Source organism: Cannabis sativa, chromosome 8 (assembly GCF_029168945.1).
Source record: "Cannabis sativa cultivar Pink pepper isolate KNU-18-1 chromosome 8, ASM2916894v1, whole genome shotgun sequence".
NCBI lineage: Eukaryota > Viridiplantae > Streptophyta > Magnoliopsida > Rosales > Cannabaceae > Cannabis > Cannabis sativa.
This window is the reverse complement of record NC_083608.1, coordinates 17437171-17454672: the sequence shown is the minus strand read 5'-3', so window position 1 is coordinate 17454672 and position 17502 is coordinate 17437171. Positions and strand designations below refer to the sequence as shown.

The 17502-nt window shown below is 37.0% G+C and overlaps 1 protein-coding gene across 1 annotated transcript; it reads left to right on the top strand.

Moving 5' to 3' along the window:
• The first annotated feature begins 5053 nt into the window (after nt 1-5053).
• LOC115698987 (secoisolariciresinol dehydrogenase) lies at nt 5054-6495 on the top strand. Its single transcript, XM_030626200.2, has 2 exons — nt 5054-5200; nt 5494-6495. The coding sequence occupies exons 1-2, from the start codon at nt 5163-5165 to the stop codon at nt 6299-6301; spliced, it is 846 nt and encodes a 281-aa protein (XP_030482060.1). The 5' UTR covers nt 5054-5162; the 3' UTR covers nt 6302-6495.
• The last annotated feature ends 11007 nt before the right edge of the window (nt 6496-17502 follow it).

Sequence of the window (17502 nt, the reverse complement as noted above, 5' to 3'; positions counted from 1 at the left end):
ATCCATCTCGCCCACACCGGCCCACACAGCCTTGCCTTCTCACTAGATGAACCATTAAATGGATCATGATGTCGAAAAAAGATGGCAAAAAAAACTTTTCCAGGTTGCACAATGTTTTGACTACATGTTCATGTAATGCATCTAACTTATCCAATTCTAATTCCTTCCCGCACAGCCTATTAAAGAAAATGCAAACATGTGTCAAACACTCTCGAACATTTTTTGGCAAGACTGATCTAATGGCAATTGGAAGTAGATGTTGCATTAACGCATGACAATCATGTGATTTCAGACCCATTAGTTTCAATTCAGTCTCATTCACCAAGTTTTTGATGTTAGACGAGTAACCATCGGGTACTTTCATATTTGCAAGTGATTTGCAAACTGTTTGTTTCTCTTTTTCGGACAAAGTGAAACAAGCAGGAGACAAATATAAACATTCACCTTTCTTCTCAGGTGCCAGAGATTGTCGTATACCCATTTCAACGAGATCTAAACGACTATTTAGACCGTCCTTAGTTTTGCCGGGAATATCAAGTAAGGTACCAATAATACTCTCACACACATTTTTTTTCAATATGCATGACATCCAAACAATGTCGAACTAGTAGACTTTTCCAATATGGAAGACGAAAGAAGATTGACTTTCTTTGAAAACAACCATTAGTTTTTTTTTTATTTTTTTGCGTCTTTCCATACTTAAAATCTACAAGTTGAACTTGTTGGAGAATTTGTTCCCCAGACAGTGGCAAAGCAGCCATATCACCCTCTTCAGTACCATCGAATGCTTTCTTCTTCCATCTATCAGGATGATTTGTAGGCAAGTACCGTCTGTGACCCATATAACACATCTTGTGTCCATTTGCCAAGCGACGAGCCGATGTGTTAGTGCAACAAATCGGACAACCTTCGTAACCTTTTGTGCTTAAGCCTGATAAATTACTATAAGCAGGGAAATCACTGACAGTCCACAACAACACAGCTTTCAGATTAAAGAATTCTTTTTTAAAACCATCATAGACCTGAACACCGTTCTCATACAATTCTATTAAATCGTCAATCAATGGTTCCAAATATACATCGATATTATGTCCAGGTTGTTGCGGGCCTGATATCATTAAAGAAAGCATGTTAAATTTCCTCTTCATCACTAACCAGGGAGGAAGATTGTACATAACTAGGAAGACAGGCCATGAACTATGACGACTACTTAGAGATCTATGTGGATTTACTCCATCCGCGTACGTACCGAGACGAATGTGTCTTGGTTCAGATTTGAATTCAGGATTTATGTAGTTTACTTTTTTCCAAGCTTGGGAATCTGCAGGATGTCTGAGTTTTCCATCTTTCACTCTCTTGGTCTCATGCCAAATCAAATTTTCAGAATGTTCTGCACTACGATATAATTGTTTCAGTCGCGGAATCAAAGGCATGTACCACATCACTTTTTGGGGGATAAGTTTCCTATTCTCCTTACTCTTGTTTACTTTATGGCGAGATAAACCGCAAGTCAGGCAATAATTCATGTCTGCATATTCCTTACGATATAAAATGCAATCGTTCGGACATGTATGAATTTTTTCATACTTCAATCCTATAGAATTTAACGTTTTTTTTCACTTCATAAGTAGATTCCAGGAAGCAGTTGGCAAATGGTAAGATATCTTTAAAAGCAGCTAAAAATTGAGTAAAACATTTATCGCTCACTCCATTTTCTGCTTTTATGTTGTAAAACTTTACCATTGTTGGTAATCTTAGTTTTTTACAACCATCGAACAGAGGTTTATCAGCATCACTAAGAAAATTATCGAATTTCTCAGGATCATTAAGAAATTCCTCCTGTGCTTCGTTAAGCAAGTCCAATGGATAATCATCGAAATCATTACCCTCGATATCATCTACCCCTCGCTTTCCTAATGGATATGGATCATTAGGTAAATGTTCACCATGGTAATACCAATTAGTATAACTTCTATTGAAACCTCGTAAATACACATGGTCCTTAATCATTGTAATATTCCTTTTAGATACATTACAACAATCTACACATGGACAATGAATACGATCGTGATTTTTAGAATTCTTTAAGGCAAACTCTAAAAATGCATCGAACCCTACTTGAAATCGCAGTGTGTCTCTCTCCTCACGCATCCATGATTTATCCATAACAACAATCCTATCCAAAAAAATTCAGTATTTAGTAACTAATTATAGCTAGTTACTAATTACACAATGTAACTAACTAAGTTTCTCACAATTTATTCCTATTAATTTATAAATTACTCAAATTCTCGTTTTAGATTAGTTCATATTATTAGGTTGTTTTGTTGATTAGAATGTTGGTAAAATATTAAATATTTTTAATAAAAAAAGTTGAGGGGAAAAGTTTTTGGTAAAGCAATAAGGGTATTAACTAATATTTTCCCCTTTTAATTAACTTTTGCTCTTTATTTTCTTTGAAAAATAAAAATCCACATTGAACCTCTCAAATGAAAGAAAAAAAAAATAAAAAAAAGAAGGATTTTATGTGTTTATTTTGTTAATGTATTTAGTAACTAATTATAGCTAGTTACTAATTACACAATGTAACTAACTAAGTTTCTCACACAATTTATTCATATTAATTTATAAATTACTCAAATTTTCGTTTTAGATTAGTTCATGTTATTAGGTTGTTTAGTTGATTAGAATGTTAGTAAAATTAAAAAATTTACATAAATGTGAATATTATTATTTTTTATGTGACCTAACTTCTTATCACTATGTTATAATTAACTAGTTATTTGTATTATGTAAATATTATGAATGGTTTTAGTAAGATTTATCCTAATTCTACCGAAATTTCGGCAGCATAACGGCTGTAATTGGACGTTCCCAAAAAATTTACAAGTGCCTAAAATAACAAACAAAACAGATAAACTATACAAAATTTATCCACCCATCCGACCGCAGTACATGTATTCGCAGAACCTACTTCACTACGGATGAATATTTAAGATATTCAAACTCAACTAACATGCATTGATAATTAATTATATAATAAGAAAAAGTTAGTTAAAGTATATACCTATAATTGCAAGCCCAAATACGCTACACACAAAATTATGCCGAACCCCTACAATATAAAGAAATACAACGAAATTACAAAATTAATTATTTCATTACTTATAACTAGTTATAAAAAATTGTAACAAGTTACTTAGTTACTAAATTATACATACATATATATAATAAATTATATCTCACACTATTATCTCAAAAAAATAAAATTATATCACACACTAATTCAATTTTAAAATTTTTATTTCTAAACTAATGAAATCCCTCCAATGTCATTTTATTCACAATAAATATATATTACAAAAAATATATAAAATACAATTACAAAATTTATTTCCATAAAAAAATATACACACACTATATACACACAATATATACACACATTATATACAAATATTCAATAAAATATACAAATACATATATATACTATACATTGAGGTATAAATTATTACCTAATAACCGCAATCCGACGACCACCGTAAAAAATCCCGGCACTATACACATAAAACACAATAATATTACTAATAAAATAAAAAAACTCAAATAATAATTTACAAAAACAAAAAATAAAACAATATACATAATACAAAAAGAATAGAAGCAATATTTATACCTTAAACGAGGTTGAGATTCAACAATTTCTCAAGAAAAATGGGTGGCCGGATTTCAAACCCAAACTTTACTATTTGGGTTCGGATGACACTCAAAGAGGGTAAAAAATCAAAACTTTTTAGGTGTATGTTATTAAGTATCGAAAATGGAGAATTTTTTTTTTTAAAAATGGGCTCAAATGGTTGAGAAATGGGGGAGATAGGGTGGGGAGAAGGTGGGTCGGCGAGGGTTTCTGCTGGGTGTTTTCTCTCTGGTTTTTGCTGGGTTTTGAGTGAAGTGAAGGAGGAAGACGAAGCCATAGGGTATATACAAAGGTCGACCCTATGGCGTCGGTTCCTTCATAGGAACCGACGGCATAGGGTACACGTGTCAGCAAACTGTGTACCCTATGCCGTCGGTTCCTCGTTCAGAAAAAAAAAATAACAATTAATTTCCAAATGTCTCTAAATGGTATAATGCAATTTTATACCTACGGTTTTTATCAAAAAACTGCCTCTAAATGTCAATTTCGAACATAGCGGGTATTTTCACACCCTCTAGCTTCCCTTTTTATAAATTGGGTTGAAAAAACTGCCTCTAAAGGCTAACATTGTAGTAGTGTAGGAAAGAGACTACTTGAATAGAATACAAAGTAATTATTTTGTCTTTTTGTCTTTGGGTTGGGTGCAGTTTTGTATTTATGAGGTTTGAGGGTATTTTTGCTTGTTGATTATTGAAGTATCTTCTTCGTGATCCAAAAAAGAAAAAAACACAGTTTTTCAAAAAAAAAAAAAAATTCCATCTACGAAATTAATTTTGAGGGTGTATATATTCGACAGATTTCTACAGTGCAACGGGGATCCGATACAGTATACGACTGTGCTATTTTATCCTGAAGACATGACCAGCAATTTTTTACTGCTTGCACATTCCTCGACAATGTCACGAATGTCTTAAAGAGAGCGACCTAGTCCGCGTCTCAACCCAAAAATTTCATTCAGTAATATCATTCCACTTTTATTTTCATTAGCAGCCTGCTTAACATGCCATGTTAAAATATATGATGAATATGTGGATTCTTTTTCAAAATTAATTAATAATGAAAAGCGTAATTATACAATATAAATAGTGCTATATTTCTAAGCATTAGCAATTGGACTGTAATAGGCAAATATTACTTCGTGCCTGTATAGCATATAGATTATAATGAATTAATGATTTTTGTAGTGTGAGCAGCAAATGCAACCTGTACAAGATTACTATATGGACCCATATGATATACCATTTGGTAAACTGGCTATCTAATCAACTATCTGTCTATAATTATATTTATATTAGCCACCAGATCTGACATTTCTGTATTTGACCAATGACTATTTTTATATTATAAAAATATGTAAATATATGTATATAGTACGTATCCACACATTGGAACAAATCATCGATCAGAACATTAACATCAAAAACCAGACACTTGTATAAAATCTTTTGTCATCTCCTGTCGAAACATAATGGCAATCCCTTCACTACTCTCAGCAATCTCAAGAAGGTATGTGTTTGCATAATAATAATGTTAAATCATGCTTAATTTCATATGCATTTTTTGTGTCAATTCTAATTTGGAATATATGATTTAATACTTATAGATTTATATGATCTTACTTGGTTGGGCTTTTAAAATCTACTTTTGGTACTCAAAAGCAATATTAATGTGGACGTTACTTGATAAAAGAAAAATTGTGACTATTTATGTATTATTTTGTGTATTTATCAATGACTATAATAGTCAACTTTGAACACCTAATAAATTTAGCATAATGTGTTTAAAATATATATTATTAGGTTAGAAGGTAAGGTAGCTTTGATCACGGGAGGAGCCAGTGGCCTTGGTAAGAAAACTGCCGAAGTCTTTGCCCACCATGGAGCCAAAGTAGTCATAGCCGATGTCCAAGACGAGTTAGGCCATTCAGTTCGCCAATCAATTGCAGCCAACACAGCCCAAAACAACATCACTTACGTCCATTGCGACGTATCCGATGAATCTCAAGTCAAAGCAGCAGTTGAAAAATCCATTAAGTCCTACGGAAAATTAGACATAATGTTCAACAACGCTGGCATGTCTACTACTCTCCAGCCTAGGATCATCGATAACAACATCGATGATTTTGAGCGCGTGATGCGCGTCAATGTCACCGGTGTCTTTCTTGGCATTAAGCACGCTGCTCATGCCATGATCACCGCTAAAAGTGGCGGTAGCATCATATCGACTGCTAGTGCTGCCTCGTGCATAGGCGGCATAGGCACGCACGCCTACACTACCTCCAAGCACGCGGTAGTTGGGCTGACAAAGAGCGCTGCTTCCGAATTGGGACAGTTTGGAATAAGGGTGAATTGTGTGTCGCCATTTGGGGTTGCGACACCCTTGGTTGTGGACACTATTGGTGTTAGTGAAGAGGAGGTTGAGGGTATGTTTAACTCGGTTGGGAACCTAAATCATGCAACGCTTAAGGCAGAGGATATTGCTAATGCAGCCTTGTTTTTGGCGAGTGAGGAAGGACGGTACGTGAGTGGGCTTAACCTCGTTGTTGATGGAGGTTTCACTGTTGTTAATCGTTCTCTCCCATTGTTTAAGTATCCTGCTGATAACTAATTAGGCTTGACTATTAGTACCTAATTGTTATGATTAAGCAAAATAAAACAGAGGAACTCAATTTTAATTTGTTGTTCTTTTTCCCACCTCTCTTTTTTTTTTTCTTCAAATTAATGCATGTTTATGTTGAAGTGTATTTATCAAAGGATAATCTTTTATCAATAAAGGTGTTATAATTTTTTTTTTTTTGAAAATTCATATAACTTAGAGTAAAAATTGTGATATATTATATAATAAAACATAATTCGTTTGGTACGTCGTATTACACCATATTGTATTGTATAGTATTATATTAAATTATATTTTATGCAACATTTTTATGTAAAATTATATGTGATATTAACTTTTATGAGCACCTAAATATATAATATTTTAGTATAAATTAAAATTTAATAGTATTATATAAAAATATAACATATAATCCAATTCATTATAATTCAATACAACCTAATAGCACGTTACAAACTAACCCAAAATTAATTAATTAACCCTTTCTCTTTCACTCATCCTCCCAATTTCTCACTCTAATTATCACTCCTTTGGGCACCCTAACTCAACCCTTCCAAACATGGCCGCCGCCGCCGCCGCCACCTAAGGCAAAGCCGTCGACAACCCAACCTAATCCACCCGCATCACTCCAGATGCTAGCGAACCACCGTGACCCTCCACAGTCAATTTTTTTTTTTTTGTGCGTTATACACAGTACTAAAGTCGGAAAGGTGAGTTTGGTTGTTGAACTATAGATGAAGTTGTCTCAAGCTATTAAGAGGCTTAAAGAAAATTTTGCAGAGCAGCAACAAAAACAAATCACATATTGTTAACAAACAACATTAAATCATTTTCTCTTTTAGACAAATTGGATACATTAATGTTCCGCACTTTGGCCTTTATAACCAACTTCACTTGATGACTAACGGCCACTGTCGAGCCACAATAACCTTCAAAGTAGCTGTTATTACACCGCACCAAATAAATCACAGCAGCCATCAAAGCCACTGTTAGTTTCTCCGCAACACTTATTGGAGTTTTCAAATCCATGTTCAACAAATCAGCCACCTGCTCAGGCTAATTAACAGGACCAAACCAACAAGTAATTTCTGTTATCACTCTCTTTGTGAAAATACACTTGAAGAAGAGATGGGAATGAGACTCTTCTTCTATCCCACAAACAGGACACAATATAGAATTGATGGGTATAAATTTTCTAATCAAATCTCTAGTTAGAAGATAACTGTTAACAACATGCCAAAAGATAAATTTATGTTTTGGGATGATGAACCTGTGCCAGACCATTTTATGGTACTTTTGTCCTTTTAAATAAAAGAGAGATAGAAATACTTCACCTTATACCTTTCAGACTTGTCAGCATCAAGAAGCGCTTGCTTATCAATGCTATCTCTAAGCTTAATTAGTTTTTTGAAATACCAACTAGGGTTAGCATTAGGATTAAGATTCACTAACCAGAAATCAATATTCTTCAAATATAGACAACATTAACCCATCGAACCCATAGGCTATCTAAAAATGGCCCATAAATACTTTGTCATCATGGCTATGATCCACTTCTTCCATATTCTCGAAAACCCAAACTGCCATAGTCCTTGGGTAAGCACACTTGTTCGCAAGAACTAAGGTGTAACTTGCTACGATTTCCATTGCTTCCCCATAAAAAATAATGACACATCTTATCAATTGCAGGTGTAATTTTTTGAGGAAGAATGAAGATTCCCATACAATAATTGCGCATGCCCAATAATATTGAGTGAATGAGTTGAGCCCGACCCGTAAATAAAAGATGTCTGGTGGCCCAACCATGTAAACTCTTCTTAATCTTGTTGAGAATACCCTCACAATTTGTAGCTTTCTATTTAGTAGGAAGAAGATTCACACTCGATATTTTAGAGAAAAGGAACCTTCAACTATCTTAGAAATTTCGAGCAATTCCTGTTTTTGATCACAACTAACACTACCAACGTAAATTGAAGACTTCACCATATTAACAGTTAACCTCGTACAATCACAAAAGTCATCAAAAGTTTCTTGGATAATTCTCAAAGAAGACACATTGTCTCCACAGAAGATAACTAGGTCATCTGCAGTTAACCTAATATGGTTGCTTGGATAGCCAAATCAATTACACTTATATATTTGTTTGATCCCTAAAGAAGAGAACGCGTGCATGGTGGATAATTTTAGGCCTATTAGTCTTTGCAACTTCGCCTACAAGATCATTTCAAAAATAATCGCTACCAGACTCAAAAGTGTTATTGACAAGATGGTCTCTCCCCTACAATCTGCTTTCATCCCAGGAAGATGGATTGCGGAATCATCTATCTTAACTCAAGAGTTGGTTCACACGATTAACACAAAGAAAGGCAAAGGTGGATTGATGGCTATTAAACTTGATATGCATAAGGCTTTTGATAGAATAGAATGGGGCTTCCTTGAGAAAGTCCTTCGGTGCAATGGTTTCGATAGTCAAGTTAGCGGTTTAATTATGATATGTGTCTCCACGGTCTCTTACTCGGTTCTCCTAAATGGGGTCCCTCAAAAGAAGCTCTATCCAAAGCGAGGCCTCCGTCAAGGGGACCCTCTCTCCCCTTTCCTATTCCTTTTATGCCACGAGGTTTTTTCCTTAAAGGTTGTAACAACCTTGCTGGTCTCTGATGTTCAGCCTTAATCTGCTGACAGGTTAGGCATCTCGATACAAATTCTACCAAATTCTTCTTCATACTGCTCCACCAGAAGTACGGTTTAAGATCCTGGTACATCTTGGTGGTGCCGGGATGTAGGGAATAAGGGGTAGAATGAGCCTCTTCGAAGATTTCATTTCTGAGTTCCACACTATCTGGAACACAAACCCTAGCTTTATACAACAGCATCCCGTTGTCTGACACTGAAAAATCCCTGTCTTGACAAGCTGAAACCTCTCTGTGATTTTCACTAACTCTGGATCAGTCATCTGAGCGACTTTAATTCTTTCTAGCAGATCAGATTGCACCGTCAAGTTGTGAAGCTTTCCTACCATAAACTCAATGCCAGATCTGACCATGTCCTCTGCTAACTGAGGTGAGATCTGAATCATGCTAGCTACCTGCTCGGGACCCTTCCTGCTCAGGGCATCGGCCACTACGTTGGCCTTCCCAGGGTGATAAAGAATCTCACAATCGTAATCCTTCACTAACTCCAACCAACGCCTCTGTCTCATGTTCAAATCTTTCTGAGTAAAGAAGTATTTGAGACTTTTGTGGTCAGTATAAATTTCACACCTTTCTCCATAAAGGTAATGCCGCCAGATCTTCAAGGAAAATACTATGGCGGCCAATTCTAGGTCATGAGTCGGGTATCGCTATTCATAATCCTTTAACTGACAGGAGGCATAAGCGATAACCCGATCGGCTTGCATCAGTACACATCCCAGACCCTGTCTGGATGCATCGCAATAAACCACAAACTTTTCTTTGTCAGAAGGCAAAGCTAGTACCGGGGCTGTAATCAACCTCTATTTCAGCTCCTGAAAGCTAGCCTCACACTTGTTTGACCATATAAACCACTGATTCTTCTTAGTAAGCTCGGTTAAGGGTGTTGAGATCTTAGAAAACCCTTCCACAAACCGACAATAATAACTGGCTAAACCCAAGAAGCTTCTAATTTCTGTCACTATTTTCGGTCTAGGCCAATCCCTGACGGATTCTATTTTCCCTGGATCCACCTTGATCCCATCTTTGCTAACAACGTGCCCTAAGAAAGACACCTGAGATAGCCAAAATTCACATTTCTTGAATTTGGCATAAAGCTTATGTTCCCGAAGCCGTTGCAGAACCATCTGAAGATGTAACTCATGCTCCTCTTCTGATTGAGAGTACACAAGGATGTCGTCGATAAACACAATTACACAGATATCGAGAAAATCCTTGAATACTCTATTCATCAAATCCAGAAATGCTGCAGGAGCATTGGTTAGTCCAAACGACATAACCAAGAATTCGTAATGTCCATACCTAGTACGGAAAGCCGTCTTCGGAATGTCCTCCTCTCGGATTTTCAACTGATGATAACCGATCAGAGATCAATCTTGGAGAAGATCGTCTTCCCCTGAAGTTGATCGAAAAGATCATCGATCCTAGGTAATGGATATTTATTCATCACTGTTAGCTTGTTTAACTCCCGATAGTCGATGCACATTCACATAGACCCATCCTTCTTCTTGACGAATAATATTGGAGCTCCCCAGGGTGACACACTAGGCCGAGTAAACCCTATGTCAAGTAACCCTTGAAGTTGAATCTTCAATTCTTTAAGCTCAGCTGGAGCCATTTTATAAGTAGCCTTGGAAACCGGTTCCACTCCAGGTGCTAAATCTATCACAAAGTCAATCTCCCGCTGCGGTGGTAAACCCAGAAGTTCTTCGGGAAAAACATCTAAAAATTCCCGAACCACCTTGATGTCCTCTGGCCGAATGGTGTCTGGCCGAGTGGTGTCCACCACCACGGCCAGAAACCCTAAACAGCCGCCACACAGTAGTTCCTTAGCTGACAGGGCCGAAATCACCGGGATTCGAGATCCCCGAACCGAACTAACAAAAGAAAATGGTTCTTCACTTTCCGGTTGGAAGATTACCATCTTCCTCTTGCAGTCAATACTGGCTAAGTACTTAGATAGGAAACCCATTCCTAGAATAATATCAAAATTTGCTAAGCTCATCTCTATTAGTTCAGCACTTAACTCCCTATCGTCTATTCTGATCGGCATAGACCTAATCCACCTTTTGGAGATAACTAACTCTCCGCCAGGTAATAGGGTTCCAAACCCTGATTCATAACTATCATGTGGTCTATCCAATTTACTAAAGATTCTGGCTGCCACATAAGAATGTGTGGCCCCAGAATCAAACAATACGGAGTACAAAGAATTGTTAACTGAGAGCTGACCTGTCACCATTGAAGGGCTGGCTTCTGCATCAGCCTGAGTAATGGCGAACACCCTAGCTGGAGTGGATCTCACCGGAGCCTTTGGTGCTTCTATTCTAATTTGAGGGCAATCCCTCTTGTAGTGTCCGAGCATGCCACACTGAAAGCACCCCTGCCCTCTACACTCACCCAGATGGTGCCTTTTACAACTGGGGCACTCTGGGTAGGAATATCGGGTCTCAGCACTACCCAGACGACCGCCTCGACTCTGGTTCCCTCGGAACCTCTTGTTCTGACCCAAGCCACCGGTTGCAGTGGATGCTTTCCTTTTCTGGTCCATGGCCGAACCACTACCTCCCCTGCTAAAGCCTGATGCAGGAGGGGTAGGAGCCCCGCCACTTACTGGAGTCCTAGCTGACTCAGTCATACACCCAACTGCGCCCTCAGCTCGCAGTGCTTTTTCCACCATCTCAGCATAGGTGGTCTTGTCGTCGGTAGTGATCATCAAGTCATGCTTGATCTTCACATTCAGTCCATCAAGGTATTTTTCCTTCTTAATGAAATCGGTTGGCACTATTCCTGAGGCCAAACTTCGCCAACCGATCAAACTGCGTCATATACTCTGTCACACTCATATTTTCTTTCTGGGTCAGGTGAGTGAACTCTTTTCTCTTAGCACTTCTAACGGCCTCATTGTAGTACTTCGCATTGAAAAGTTCCTGGAACTTTTCCTAGGTCATCGTGGTGACATCGTGTATCATAGACACCATGTCCCACCACACCAATGCGTCCTCTTGAAACTGAAAAAGTAGCACACACCACTCTGTCATTCCAGGTGACGCCCATGAAATCCAATATCTTCGTAATCACTGTTAGCCACTGCTCGTCTTTCATGATGTCCGGACCTCCCAGAAAAACCGGAGGTGCCTACTTGCGGAACCTTTCATACAAAGGTTCCATTCTATTTGCTGCTAACACTGGTTCGGCCTGGACAACAGGGGCAGGTGCCACTGGAACTTCTGGAACAGGCACTGCAGGAGCACCCTGTTGTCTTAACCGCTGGATCTCATTATCTTGTTCCTGAATTCGGGCTTGCATTTCTGCAAACCTGTTTTCCCAATTCTGGGCTTCCTGAGTGGCTTGGGCAGCCTGGGCAGCCTGTGTCGGGTTAACATCACCCCGACCACGAGCGCTGCCCCTGGGACCTCTACCTCGGTTCCGATCGAGTTGCCCTGACTCTTGGTATTTCGCCTGGCATCCATCTAGTCTGAACAGCCTGCGAAACCAAGAGTTAGCGTATCAGGTCATGATCAACGAGAGCTTACTAATGCCGCTTAATTTGAAAATTAAAAATATGCGCCTATTCTACTATCAGGCTACTAACATGCTTCCTAACAAGCTTTTCTTATTTCATAATAATTAAATAAACTACTAAAGCAATAAAAGCTTACTGAACCGTAGAACGAGCTAACTACTGATGATGATTGTACATGTCATGACGATCTTCGAAAGACAACCTGGCGGCTCTGATACCAAATTGTAACACCCTAACTAGACTAGGCGTGTTACGTGATTTTAAACGTACTGTGCAGCTCGTTGCTAATCAACGAGGTTTATGGAAATCGTGATTAATTAAAATTTTTGCTTTTTAATTAAAACTTATATAATACATAAAAAATATTCAGGATCCCGATTACAAAATACTTTACAAAAGTTTACTAATTCTTTACAAAACATTTGTCGCCCAGCGACTAATTACAAAAGCGCTGTTGTCCCAAGGATCGTACGCTCCAGGCCTAACCGCCCCGACATGTACAATCTTCATCGGCTCGTCCTCACGGTTCCTCAGCTTTGGCCTTGCCCTTACCTACACATAAACATAGCACTGTGAGTCGACAGACTCAGTAAGAAAAGCATAAATCATAAAACATACATAAATCCCGAGTTATGATCAGACGCCCATACCCCTCACCCCAACCCTAATCCCCGTGTCCCACACGGTGCTGAGTCTTGAACGTTCGTACGACGGTACTTTTGACAGAGTAACAGCCTATACTCGCTACACAGGTCATACTCCAGCCGCTAGTCATACTTTAGCCTTACCGATGTGTTACAGTATCAGCCTATACTCGGTACACTGGTCATACTCCAGCCGCTAGTCATACTCTAGCCTTACCGATGTGTTACAGTATCAGCCTATACTCGGTACACTGGTCATACTCCAGCTGCTAGTCATACTCTAGCCTTACCGATGTGGTACAACCAAACAGTACAATACCATCGACCATAATATCAGCCTATACTCGGTACACTGGTCATACTCCAGCTGCTAGTCATACTCTAGCCGTACCGATGTGATAATGTCGGATGGTACGAAACCAACATACATATCTAATGTAATCTAGCAGGCTTCCTAACATGCACGCTAAACATGTAAATACATATGCATACTGTTATACTAATCTTACCTCAATTCCGAATTCAGGTGTGCCGGTCAACTTGAGTGGAACGAACTGCTCGGCGATTTACAGGCTCCTAAACCATAATAATCACAACTTTGGTAAGTGACACGCTAAATCACTTCCCGGGGACTTAAACTAGAAACTAAAAGTTTCCCTATCGATAAAAAGCATGGGAATACCCTAAAAAACACAATAATGGGAAGAACTAGGGTTTCCACAATTTTCCCAACCGGAATTCCGGTTCTGGAAAATTCCTGGAAGCCCCAACCGGTATACCGGTTGCTGATGGCTTCCCTGAACCGGAATTCCAGTTCAGTGCAGGAATTTTCAAAAATTCATTTCTCACTCAAATCAAACCCAAACCTCATGCAACCTTCCAGACTTGTTCTAAATACCCCAAAGAACATTCCCAAAGCATCAAAACAACCCAGTAATCACAGATACGAAAAATGCCATTAAAGCTCCAGCTTTGAGTTCAAAACTCAAGCTTGGCTAAACCCCACTAACATGCATCAAAACTTGATTTAATCTACTCAAACAAGCATAATATAACTGCAGAAAATATCCATAAACAATAACAACAACTACAGCAACCAAGTTCATCATTTTACTTTGAAAATCAAAGTTTTGGGTTTAAAATTCAACACTTAGTTAAAATCAACAAACACCAACACAGTCTTGCTTGAATCAACATATTAAAACATAATTAAGCTTCACAAATCACTAACAAACTCACACAACAGTCACAGCCACAATTTCTCAAGCTTGCAATTATCAAATTTTCTCAAAAATTCAAGAAACTTAAAAGAAAGCTATATGAATCTTACCAACAACTTGTGATCACTAAATCTGGAGAAAATGGTTTGAATTACCAAAGAAAACACCAAGAATCCTTGCTGCTCAAGGAGGCCGAAAGACGGAGAGAGTTTGAGAGGAAAATGGAATTTTGCTTTTCTCTTGATTTTTTTTTTCAATTTTGTAAAATGAGAGACAACAGTAACTTTAATTACTTAATTCAGCCAAATAAACATAACATAACCCAAATAATTCCCAATTACTAAGTCCACTAAAGGACAAAATATCAATGGGGCAAAATGACCATTTTGCCCCTCCACACTAAAATAACCTAAAGGGTACTAAAGGGTATTTTGGGAAATTCTAAATTTCCGACCAATCCCGACATTCCCAATGTCTAAATAAAATGCCCCGCTAAACTAACATACTAATTTGTGATTCTACTGAGCCATACACAGCGTTCCATGTTGCCGGGCACCGAAAATGCAAAATTATGAAATTTCACTATATGACATAAAAATGCATTCAGAATTTAAATATAACAACATAAATAATTATTTAAATAGCTATAAATAATTATCATAATTAAATCTTAATTAACTGCTAATTTCTAAATTAAACTAAGCGGTCTTTACAATACCCATCTTGGTGGTTAATCTTTTAATTCGATTAGGGTGGATTGGCTTAAAATTTTGCACTGAAGTAGTGATATAGAATACATAAACACACTGCACTTTATTCTCGTGCAGAATAAAATATTTTGTAATCTTTCGCTTTGTATTCTCATTTTTTTGATCTTGCTATCCTGGAGTAATGTTCCCTGGAGAACTTGCTTCTAGATGCTGGATCCGACAGAGACCTCTCCAAAAAGTTTTGGGAGAGGACTAACTTGTACCCTTAATATATATTTTTTAGTGTAGGGTATTAATTACTTAGTTTTGCCTTCTTTTTCCTTTCAGTTTTAGCGCTGGTTGAAGCGAATAAGTTGACAAAAGAAATGATCATGGACCACAAAGTGAAGATGGCTCGAGAAGCTTGCGGGACGGAGTTGGAAGTAGCAACCAAACCATCTTAGTGGGAGATTGATCAATATAAAAATAAATTCCACAATTATCTAGTTTTTAGTTTTATGAGGAGAAGTGGGGCCTTAAGAACATTCCCAACTTGTTCTGGAATAGACTAGTGCTGAAGGATGAGTCGTCTTCTTCTTGCATGGATGGCTTCGACATCTGAAGCTAGGGCCCTATTGAATCTGGAGACTATCTCCCGCTTTAGAGTTACTTTTCACACTTTTTTACGACAGTGGGTGTAGCTCAATTCCAACTCATCCCGCAGGCATATAAGTTGCTATTAGGATGGTATATTTTCTATAAGGACCATCAAGTAGAGATTCTTTCTCCTAACGAAACTCTATACTTCTATAAGTTGTATCCTAATTCAATGAGGAAGAATAGGACGAAGATTGGCTTCTACTCATTAAAGAAGCGACTCAAGGTGGTCTGTCCAGCTAGCTCATCCAAGCATGCACATGACTTCTAAGACTATATCAAACTCTCTCGTTGGACTTCTATGTTGCGGGTACGTAATGAACTTTCCCGCCTATCTTTTCTTTAAACATTTTTCCGAGTTCAGCGTAATCTAATCTTGGCCTCTCTTTTTTATTTTTTCGATGACATTCCTCACCCTAACTTGACAGTCTTCTTGAACAAAAAGGTGAACAGACCCCAAATCTCGTGAAGTGTGGGAATCGGTGAATACAAATAACCTTAGGCAATCCAGCCTAATTGCTCCGCACCACTGTGTAAACTCCTTCAATCTTCGTGGAATACATTTTGACCCAACCAACGTCAAGAAGGCCATTGCTAAAATTGTTATAGATGAAGTGAAGTTGGTCATCAAAAAAGACAATCATTCACTAGAGGAATGGGCGACGAGGGATTTGAAGCCTTTGAATGAGGATGCAGAGTTGGAGGTCTGCTTTGTAACTTTTGTTTTGGGAGCTTAATAACATGAGTGGCTGAGAACATGTTATACAATAATTGAATCCAAGCTTTCTAGGAGTATAAACAATTGGATTTAAATCTATAATAAGTTATAGATTAACTGTTCACATTGAATTAATGGTAAATAAGGAATTAGGAGATAATTAGAAGCGTAAAAGGGTAATTTTGACCAACTCTATGAACTAATAATTGGTGGGTAAATTACTTATATTAATTATATCATGTGGACGACTAGTAAGAATTTTGTAAATATAATTTTATATTGTCAAAGAGTGAAATTCCATATTTATAGTGGAGTAATAATGGAATTAATAAACCAAATTATTCTATTGATGAGATCAATAATAATTAAGTGTTTATTGGAGTTTCAAAATATAAGTTCATGGTGCCTAAGTCACCTCCATACATACAACACTGTACAAAGGAAAATTTAATTTGACGAGAAAATTTTTATGAGAACTAATTTCTATGAGAAATAATTCTTAAGGAAAAAATATTAATTTGTGAAAGTTATTATTTTGAATAATTATAACAATTATGAATTATGAAATTAAATAGTATTTAATTATTTAGTTTTATTTGAGAAAATTATATTAATTAGTTAAAATATAATTTTATTCTTAAATAATATTAAACAGAAAAATATATTATTTTAGTGAAAATAATATTTATTTTAATCTTAGTGAAATAAGATATTAGTTAAAATTAATCCATTATTATTTATTGACAAAATAAATAATAAATTTTATTTGTGGTAAAATTGGTAAATCAATTTTAGACCTTAAAATATGAGAGATACGAGTAGGCATAACCCACAAGTACTTAAGAGTACGTATAAGTCATCCATATGCTTGGCAATTAACTGTGGTAAATAGATTGCTTTAAATTCACTAACAGCTTGGTATTGTGGAAAGTATAACCACTAAAAATTAATATTGGAGGATTAAGTGTAATAATAGTTGGGTGGATTTAGAAAAAAACAAAACTCTATATTATTAGATCATTAGATATTTAGATGATGAAGAGCGCAA

Bases quoted from the DNA above. Each gene is read 5' to 3' on its own strand.
- LOC115698987 (XM_030626200.2), top strand. From the start codon at position 5,163: ATGGCAATCCCTTCACTACTCTCAGCAATCTCAAGAAG. The intron at 5,201-5,493 runs GTATGTGTTTGC...ATATATTATTAG, and splicing joins CTCTCAGCAATCTCAAGAAG to GTTAGAAGGTAAGGTAGCTT.